The sequence below is a fragment of the Squalius cephalus genome, assembly GCF_949319135.1.
Source record: "Squalius cephalus genome assembly, chromosome: 24".
In the NCBI taxonomy this organism is placed as follows: Eukaryota; Metazoa; Chordata; class Actinopteri; order Cypriniformes; family Leuciscidae; genus Squalius; species Squalius cephalus.
Genome location: NC_137145.1, coordinates 15,705,479 through 15,716,220, shown reverse-complemented (window position 1 = coordinate 15,716,220; position 10,742 = coordinate 15,705,479). Strand labels below are relative to the sequence as shown.

At 34.8% G+C, this 10,742-nt stretch overlaps 1 protein-coding gene across 2 annotated transcripts; it reads left to right on the top strand.

Moving 5' to 3' along the window:
- Nucleotides 1–146: 146 nt before the first annotated feature.
- vps36 (vacuolar protein sorting 36 homolog) lies at nt 147–10,342 on the top strand. 2 transcript variants are annotated; one of them, XM_079860839.1, is made up of 15 exons: nt 147–219; nt 806–893; nt 1,502–1,570; nt 1,714–1,784; nt 1,923–2,037; nt 2,199–2,288; nt 4,027–4,113; nt 4,450–4,482; nt 4,587–4,664; nt 6,048–6,182; nt 6,991–7,056; nt 8,228–8,292; nt 8,614–8,698; nt 9,562–9,638; nt 9,727–10,342. In XM_079860839.1, exons 2-15 carry the CDS (start codon nt 834–836, stop codon nt 9,806–9,808), a joined length of 1,113 nt encoding a protein of 370 aa, XP_079716965.1. In that variant the 5' UTR covers nt 147–219; nt 806–833; the 3' UTR covers nt 9,809–10,342. The 2 variants fall into 2 exon arrangements, with proteins under 2 accessions (XP_079716965.1, XP_079716964.1); XM_079860838.1 differs by lacking the exon at nt 147–219 and having other exon boundaries at nt 376–893.
- The last annotated feature ends 400 nt before the right edge of the window (nt 10,343–10,742 follow it).

Genomic DNA, 10,742 nt, shown 5'->3' with positions numbered 1-10,742 from the left:
CCTTTTAATTATTCACAGCACTGTTGTTTGAATTCATCAACTTTTTGCATATAATCTTATATTTTTTTGCGAATCCAGAATCTTTTCGGACAGGTTCAGCGAGTCCAACAGAAGGCTGGCGGTCTCTTTAAGTGCAGATTGGCATCATTGACATGAGGAACAACAATAGTCCAGTGCTAAATCCACACACTCTTCATATGCATCATTCTTCACAGACATGCAAGTCTTTCATCGTGCTTGTACAATTAAAAAATCCGCCGAAATGATTTAAGTTCATAGTTCACGAACTAATTTAGCTTATTTTGATATAGCTTCGGTGTTTGTTGGGGTTTAGCAGAGATGCTAAAGGCTGCAGTTCGTCTGCGACTTTCTTTGTCAGGACCCCGAAACGAAAGAGTCTGTTTCTAAATGCGCCTCAAGAAGTTGACATTTTATTTTGAAATAAATGGCATTTAGTAAATTATTTATATTTTATTATCCATATATTACCTCAGTTGTTGTTTTTAGATTAGTCAAAAATATTGATAATTGCTTGTAACAATAACAATCAAATTATGTATGAATACAATTCTCACAATATGAAAACGGATATATACATATATATTAATTGTATTTGTATGACTTTATATAACACGTATTAAATGCAATTTTGCGGCTTTCTTTCTGAATGGATTGTCATATTTCTGAGACAGGCGCATTCTCGGACATCTAAGCGGAAGTAAACAGCTGTAGCTTCATGTGTATGTTTAATATGCTCTAGTTCTGTTTTTCACTTTTGTTTTATTATTTTGATAAAAATGGACAGATTTGTTTGGACAAATGGGCTCCTTGATATGAACGAAACGTTAGTAATCCAACAAAGAGGAGTGAGACTTTACGACGGGGAAGACAAGGTAGTCTAAGCTTAGATAGTTCATGTGGATTCATCTGAAAGTTATAAAATGACATCCATGTGGGAGATTCTGTTTTGACAATGATGCATAAGATTATAGATAAACACAAATATATTTCAGATCATGCAGTTTTCATGTTGCTTATTAAAGCTGTTAAAAGGATATCAAAAATGTAATTTTGGAATTAAACATTTATAATACAGAAGACTAACACTTTACAGTAACGTTTCATTTGTTGAATGTTGACATTAGTTAACTACATCAGCTTCTAAGGCATTTGTTAGCCTTAGTTAATGTTAATTTCAACATTTACTAATACGTTTTTAAAATTAAAAGTTATGTTAACATTAGTTAATGCACTGTGAACTAATGAATGAATAAACAATGAAGAACTGTACTTTTATTAACTAAAATTGACAAGGATTATTAAATGTTGTAAAAAAATATATTGTTCACTTTTAGTTCATGCTAGCTCTAACACAGGACCTTTAACAGATGCGACCTTATTGTAAAATGTTACCTAGTAGACAATATAAAGATATGCTTTACTTAAATGGTGTATATTAATGTTCCGTAATTCACAGATTTCCCCTTTTCCTCATTGACAGGCTAAACTTGATGTTGGAGCCATTCTTCTCAGTACCCATCGCCTGCTCTGGAGAGACCAGAAGAGTCATGTAATGTCATCTTCAGTATATTTTCTCTGCACTTAAATTGATTCTTCATCTTTTCTTCCCGTCCTTTTGCTTTAAACTGAGAACATTTGAGAGCACAGTGTATTTGCTTACGTTTTTGATTCCTCTAATATGTTGTTCTGTAGGAATGCTGTATATGCATACCCTTGTCACAGGTCATATTCTTTGAGGAGCAAGCAGCAGGCATCGGAAAGAGGTGACTGCACTGTAACATCAGCATGCAATTCACACATCTGACATATGGAACATGCAGTAATAATAATGGAAGCTACACTCTGTAAATCTGCTTATTAATCTATATTAAAAGTAAATTGTTGTCTTTTAAACCCTTTAGTGCCAAGATTGTTATTCACCTTTATCCATCCCCTGAAAATAAGGAGCCAGGCCCCTACCAGCAGAGCAAGTACTCTTATATAAAGCTGTCCTTCAAGGAACATGGGCAGATTGAGGTCAGTAACTGTGATGTCACAAAATATTTCTACTGAGATGGAGCTAATTACTCCACTAAATCTGGCTTAATATAGTTTGGAGCATAAGCAGTCATGACCCTTAGACAGGAACGGAGCAGATGAGGTGTTAGGAAGGTGTAAATAAGGTGTTTGATGTGTAGTTTTACAGACGTCTAACAGAAGAGATGACTCAGAAGCGATGGGAGAATACACCCGTCTCACAGCCGATCCCCACAGTAACAGAACCCAAGGTCAGCTCAGACCGAGACTTTGAATGATACATAATTTTTTAATATACAGTACATGTTTTTTTTTTTTCTATTTATTGTTTTGTTTTTGTGTTTATTTAAAGATCTGTATTATTTTGTAAATATTTATGTGTTGATGGCTTAAAACCCTTTTTATAACTATATATATATATATATATATATATATATATATACTTGGTATCTAATTTTAGTTCAAGTTTTTGAAATTATGTGTTTTTGTCATTTTAATTATTATTATTTTTTTTGTTTATTTAATATTTCTATTTTCTGACAATGCTGTTCATATACACTATTATTATGGATAAAAATGATGTTATTTAAGCCAGCGCAAATACCTGTATTTACATCCTGTTTTCGGTTGAAGTCCAAAGTAGTCGATTGTCGAGTTCACGTGCGTGATCATAGGTAACTAAACCTATGCGCGTGAACTCGACAATCGACTACTATGGACTTTGACCGAAAACAGGATGTAAATACAGGTATGAGCGCTGGCTTAAATAACATCATTTTTATTCATATCTTTCACACCTACTGCAGTCAGATTCACTCGTGTTCACTCTGAAGGAATCACTCACATGACCTGTGCACTTGTGACACATCAAGGATGTTAAGAGGCTAAAAGCAGGTTTAAATATTGCCCCATTGAAGTCAACAGGGTGCACATTTTAAAAAGAGGATAACACGGTGTAGGCAACACCAATTTTTGTCGTTGTTCTCTGTATTGACAGCACTCCAAATTGACAAAAAAATGAGCTCAATGTTAAAATTGACCGGAGTTCTTCTTTAAAGGGATAGTTCACCCAGAAATATCTGTTCCAAACCTGTATGAGTTTCTTTCCTCTGTTGAACACAAAATAAGTTATTTTGAAGAATGTCTGTAATCAAACGGTTGATGGACCCCATTAACTTCCATACTACACTATGGAAGTCAATGGGGACCAGCAACTGTTTAATTACAGACATTCTTTAAAATATCTTCTTTTGTGTTCAGCAGAAGAAAGGAAATCATACAAGTTTGGAACAACTTGAGGGTGACTAAATGATGACAGAATTCTAATTTTTGGGTGAACTATCCCTTTAAATTGAATGATTTGTATTTAAAAAACTTTCTATTCATCAAAGAATCCTGAAAAACATTTATCACAGTTTCCCCAAAAATATTAAGCAGCACAACTGGTTTCAATGTTGATAATAAGACATGTTTCTTGAGCATCAAATCAGCATATTAAAATGATTTTTGAAGGATCATGTGACACTGAAGACTGGAGTAATGATTCTGAAAATTCAGCTTTGATCACAGGAATAAATAACATTTTTAAATATATTCAAACACAAAGCAGTTCTTTTTAAATTGTAATGATATTTTCCAATATTGCTGTTTTTATTATATGCATGTTTTGTTTTGATGAGCATAAGTTACTTCTTTCAAAAACATAAAAAATTAACCAACTCCAAACTTTTGAACGGTATGGTATGTTGTTTTACTTGACATATTTTGGTTTATTATAAAGATTGGTTTATTTATTTAATTTTATTATAGATTGTGTCTTGTAAGGAACACGCCATAGCCCTGAAGCAGTGACCCCTGGGCAAACCCTTTCCTTCCTGTTCCTTTGTTATTTGTTTGCATTTTTTTTTTGTAGTTATTGTTTGTGCGTGGGTGTGCTTAACAAAGACTGAGACTCATTTTTCTCTCTTCTTTTTTCCTGTGGTTCTGTAGGCAGGAAGGACACGCGCAGTGGGCATTGTGGGTATTGAACGGAAGTTGGAGGAGAAAAGAAAAGAGACAGATAAAAACATTTCTGAGGTAAGTAAGAGAAACAGACTGACAGGTAGTCCTAAAGAGCTCTGGGATACTAGCTTGAGATAATAATAATGCCACAATCAGGCATTGGGCGCCATGGCCCCCTTTTGAGGGGCCCCTGATGTTGAAAGAAAACGGCACCCTGTGTTTAATGCTAGATGACCTCATAGCTCTGATTATCTTCCTGGCACAGCTATAATGGAAGATAAAAAGAGAGTGCACAGCGGTGGGATATCCTGTTAGGTGTGGGCACACCTAGTGATTTTGGCTCTTGATAAAGAGGTATTTTGGATATCACCTTTTTCACGTTTCCATTCTAATATCTGTCTCTTCTTTCAGGCCTTTGAGGATCTCAGTAAACTAATGGAAAAGGTCAGTCACTCAGTAGGTCTGTGGGTCGGCCTGATGTCAGGCAGAATGCAGCCATGGTCAGGTTTATCGGTCTTGTTTCAGCGACTCACTATCTTTCCCTGTAGGCCAAAGAGATGGTGGAGCTCTCCAGATCCATTGCCAACAAAATCAAAGACAAACAGGGTGACATCACTGAAGATGAGGTGAGCTTAAAGACCCTGAGGGACACCAGTGTTTCACTGGGGGGAAAAGAGCAAAGCAAATGTGATTGGCTGAGATATTTGACATAAACCAATCCATAATCACATACTGGGTTTTATACACTACCATTTGAACGTTTGGGGCAGTAAGCTTTTTTTTATGTTTTGTTAAATGTTTTTGCTCACCAAGGCTGCATTTATTTGATCAAAAATACAGTAAAAACATTAATACTGTGAAATAGTATTACAATTTAAAATAACTGTACTAGATTTGAATATATTTGTGATGCAAAGCTGAATTTTCAGCATCATTAAAACAGTCTTCAGTGTCACATGATCCTTCAGAAATAATTCGAATATGCTGAGTTGGTACATAAGAAACATTTCTTATTATTATCAATGTTGAAAACGGTTATGCTGCTTAATATTTTTCTTGAAACCGTGATCATTTTTTGTCCGGATTCTTTAAAAAATAGAAAGTTCAAAAGAACATAATTTATTTGACAGTAATATTTAGTAAAATTATAAATGTATTTACTGTCACTTTTGGTCAATTTAAGCATTCTTGCTGAATAAAAGTAATAAAAGAAATTATTCTTTTTTTATCTTGCTGACCCCAAACCTTTGATTTGTTAGTGTATGTACACATATGAACTTGTAAGTGGACGCTGTTGCCTTTTTATAAGGCTGTTTCCTCCTCAAAGTCTATTACTGCTTTTATCCTGCTTAAGATAATAAGCTTTCGTAGATTACATGTAGATAACAGCTGCTATGTGTATTGTTATAGCTTTCTGTTTAGTTTTATTTAGCCTCTATATGCACAGGTATGCCTCTAATAGGGTGTATATCAATCCCTCTCTTTTGAATAAAATATTACATTTGATCATGCATGTACATTTGTAATTTTCTCTGGCTCATTGGAGTGTCTATAAGTCCAAAGCTTGGAAAACACTGGCAGTGTAATCCACACAGAGCTCGGAAATCCCGGTGGCTCACAACATACACTTTGCACAGGGATGTCAAGGGCTGGGAAATGAGACAGTGACACAAATAGAACTTAGAATCGAGCTGAAAAGCAGCCAGGATTGAGACCCACCAATCAGAGCGCATATGGTGCATGTTTCTTAAGTGCAGGATTGCATCCAAATGGACACATATAAATATTTATTGGACAGAAAATGACCTGTTATTACAGAAGTCCATAATCAGATGAGGGAAAAGCTTTGGCACATCTCAAAATGAGTAGATGCATTTTGTTCTGTAGAAATGTTGAAGTTCACATGCTAAAACTGGCTGTTAGAATTTCGCAGTGTTGTTAGTAGGCTATATATTTAGTGTAGAGCTGCAATTAAATTAGTCATGTTTGTTTTGTGTGCCTTCTGACAGACCATCCGTTTCAAGTCTTATTTGCTGAGTATGGGTATAGCCAACCCAGTGACCAGAGAGACACACGGCTCTGGCACACAGTACCACATCCAGCTCGCCAAACAGCTGGGAGACATGCTGCAAGCCCCACTGGAGGTGATAAACCGTGTGTGTTTATATGCATCTCTATGATTTCTATGAAATATGCTTATCAAATAGTTTTACATAGACCTAGGTGTAGCCCTATATATATATATTTGCATATACACGACTGTTCAACAGTTTTGAGGTCAGTAAAAGTTTTAGTCAGCAAGGATACATTAAATTGATCAAAAATGTCATTTCTAATGTTACATAGAATTTTGTTCCTTTGAACTTTCTATTTATCAAAGAATCCTGAAAAATGATCATATTCTGAATAAAAGCTGCATATTAGAATGATTTCTGAAAGATCATGTGACCCTGAAGACTTGAACAATGGCTGCTTTGTCATCACAGGAATAAATTACATTTTAAAATGATTCAATTAAAATAAATTATTTCACATTGTAACCATAATTCACAATATTACTGCAGCCTTGAATAAGAGACTTCAAAAACATAAAAAAAAAGAAAAGAAATTCCTACCGACCCCAAACTTTTGATGCGTGTGTGAAACACAGGTGTAGATCTATATTCTTCTTAGTACAGTGATTGCAACTGAGTGTAATATTGTTTTAATATTTAATATTATTTAATATTTAATACTGTTTGTTGATTTTATTTGGTGAGTAGTTGTGTATTAATCATGATAATGTACATTCAGCTCATCATTATCTCAAAATCATCATTTTGTTGGGGTTTAATTTGTGATAATGATCAGCTGGCTGTACATTTTGTCTTACAGTATGTCATTATGTGAATTTTATCCTTCCTTCCTTAGTCTTCCTCAGCCTCTACTGATCTTTATTATCTGTCTCTGTAGGAGCGTGGAGGAATGATGGCCCTCACTGAAGTGTACTGTCTGGTGAACAGAGCCCGTGGGATGGAGGTAAAATGAATCAGGACCGCTACAATCAAGACTGAAGCATCAGTGTGTCTTTTCATAGAGTTAATCAGATCTGATCCTGATCTTCTTCCAGCAGCATTAAGAGTGAAGTTGATGATGGAACAGCCATCTGGAGAGTAGAGAGCAAACTCTCACATGAAATCAGAGCATGATGTGTTTGCATGTATATGACTATATCACCGCGTTTTGTAAAACTAGCTCTCAGGTTCATCTCTGGGTTATGCTTACTTTATTAACATAAGAACACACTCAAAAATGTAATTTAAATGTTTAAATTATTAATAGGCATCTGGATCTTCTGATTAGACTTCCATGGGGGGAGAGAGAGACTTTTTTAAGTACAGTATATATTATTATTATTATTATTTTATTTACTATTTATTTATTTATTTATTTATTTAGTAGGGTTCTTCTGGTGGCTTTAATTAAAAAACTTGGGAATTAATTATTAATAAAACAGTTATAGTTCAATAAAACTGCTTATGTTTTAAAAATGTTTTATCTGCCAAATCAAGCTCATATGCTGCAACCAACATGCAGAAAAAAATAGCTTAAAATCTAAGATAATTTGTCAAATTTATCACAGAAAGGTTAGCTCAGGGTTTAAAATGTCATGTGTTGTGACTCCCCAAAACCTAATATTTTTTTATTAAAAAAAATCTAAAAAATGTTACCTTGAAAAATACATCACTGTATAAAAGTTGGTGATATATTTTTTTTAATATTTTTTAGAAAGTTCAGAAGAACAGCATGTATTTGAAATGCACATCTTTTGTAACATAATAAATTTCTTTACTATGACTTTTGATCAATATAGTGCATCCTTGCTGAATAAAAGTATTTATTTCTTTAAAAAAATATCATACTGAGCCTAAACTTTAAGTGGGTTAAGTTTTAAGTTTAAAAAACATTTTGAAAATAATGATTAAGATGTGTACACTCATATCTAAAGTATTTTTTGACCTTTTACTTGATGGTTGCACCACATGACATTTTTAGAGTCGTTGCATTTATTTGAAATGTCTCATGTGAAATATGCAGAAAGATCTATGTAGTTCTATAGTAACATGTTATTTATTTTTTTAGATAAATATTTAAAAAACATTCTAGATGAATGATCCCCCCCCCCCCCCCCCCCCAAATTTCTTCCCAGCTTCTCTCTCCGGAGGACCTGGTCAATGCCTGCAAGATGTTTGAGTCACTGAAGCTTCCTCTACGGTAAGGGTGTGAGCATTTATATTTGTATGTGTGTTTGCACAAGTAAACGTGAACGAATGTGCATGTGTCTGTACGAGCCAGGCTTTGTAAGCAGAGGCGGGTCAGCGTGAGATCGGTCAGCCACTTCCTGGCAGACTTCCTGTTTTCAGGACCCATGTCCGCCCTCTGTCTGTTGGCTGCATTTTCCAACTTTCAAAAGAAAACAACCATTTGACTCATAAACCACAGTTAGGTTGCATACAATTAGATTATGAAGCAGTAATGTCTTGTTGGGTTCTTAAGTAACCAGCAACAAAAACCACATTTGTCTTTCCCTGTCAGGTTGCGAGTATTTGACAGCGGGGTGATGGTTGTCCAACTCCAGTCCCACAGTGAAGAGGAAATGATTGCCTCAGCTCTAGATAACGTGAGTGTCATGCCATCATTTTCCCCATCTGTGAAATCACTTATGTGGCGGTTCAAACATCATGCAGAAACTTTGTCATGTTTAATTACGGGTTATTAGAGTGGAAATTGGATCGGATCTATAACCACAAACTTGTACAGCCAATTTCTTCCTCTTCAATTGAATGGTCGTGGTCAGAGAGTGAGAGAAGCTTCCCATTTCATTCTCCTAGAAATTGCATGAAATGAACCACCTTCAAAGTGTTTTTTGGACAAGACACAGCTAGCAGATGTGATTGGGGGCGGTGTTTTAGGTCAAAGAGCTGGAACGTGAGGCGTGTCAGATTAGATATTTCCATCTCTGAAGAGTCCAAGACAGATGCGGTAAAGGAGAGGAATGTTCTAAAAAACAAAGCATATTTGAAGATCGTTTGACATGAGATGGCAATTATTGCTCTATTCACATTGTTTCAGCTATTAGATTTGGTATATACGAAACCTGTCAAGATCATAACTGGGTCATATTTCACACTAAAATAAGAATCAGAAATTAGATTTTGCTCAAAGAAAATGAAGCCTTTAAAATATTAAGTAACCATTAAAATGAAAATGTCATTTTCATTATGTTTCCCCAAAAAATGGTCATTACCGTAATGCAAAAAACAATAAAAAAAAAGTATTATTTAAAGTATAAAATATTTATACAGCATGGTTGTAGCTAAAAAATATATATATTTTTACTATGAATAAATAAATGAAATGAAATTCTTCAGCCAGTGTATTGTGATAATGAGGATTTTGCAATTGTCTAAAAACACGGAGTGGTGGTTTTATTGGGAATCCATTTGGTTTAATTGAGGTTTGCTTCTCTTTTGATTTTCCCAGGTGTCTGATAAAGGCTCCCTCACTGCTGAAGAGTTTGCCAAGCTGTTGGGACTGTCAGTTCTCCTAGCTAAAGAAAGGTACAGGAGACATCCTTTTCCTTATTTCATCAATAATTCATCCCTCAAGTGTCTTCACAGTATTTTGATGTATCGCTCTCTTTTACAGGTTGTTATTAGCTGAAAAAATGGGTCACTTGTGCCGAGACGATTCAGTAGAAGGTCTGCGATTTTATCCCAACCTGTTCTGACGCACGAGGCCGATATGTTATCAAACCTTGCTGTCTCTCAGCTCCTGTTGGCCCCAGATCCCTCTCAGAACTGATAACTGATTAGCTCTCGCTCTGGACACAAGTGGGCACCCACTTTCCACTGTGTTTGTCAATAGGGTCTTTCATGAATGTTGGTTAAGGTTACTGCATTCTTCTGTGTGTAACATGTTTAGTGATTTCCACAGCCTTTAATGAATAGGGAATTACAGAAATGATCATGCAGAGGATGCAGTTTCTTGGTGGTATCAGTTATGTTGATACTGTGTGTGTTTCCAGCACATTCAATGCGGTTAGATTGTCAATAAAAATATGTAAGTCATTTTGCATTACATATGAAAAGAAAAAGGAAATCTTATGATTATACTCAGGAAAAAAAACTTTTAATGCTAAAATAATTAGAAAATTCATCTGACACTCTTGGTGGGAGCAATCTGCTTTTCCCCTTATGGAAACATAAAGTCTTCCGCACTTATTTTGGAACGTTATGTAATAATAATATTTCTTTTTTTAAAACATTTTCTGTCTTTGGTTTTTCATTCATGTGTTCATTTATCTTTCTTGATTATTTCTGGTGTATTATATTATGTTTCATTGGTGTTTTTTATTCTTGTTTATTATATCAGATGTTTCACCAACATTGTTGGTCTTAATTGCTAATACTGAGGATTTTAATAATACTGTTTTTCTAAGGTCTATTCCACCGAAACATGTGAGCTAGTAATGACAACTGATATTACAATGAGTAGACTGTTCTTAAATATAGTTTAATATATTAATGAACTTCAAAGTTGACCTGAAATGTCAAGTTCATCTTGAGACAGACCTCCCTATTGTGAGGAGATTTATTGAGGAGAGGGTATTTTAGATTAAGCAGATGATTCACTGCTTACTTCTGACATTTATGTTTGGTAAC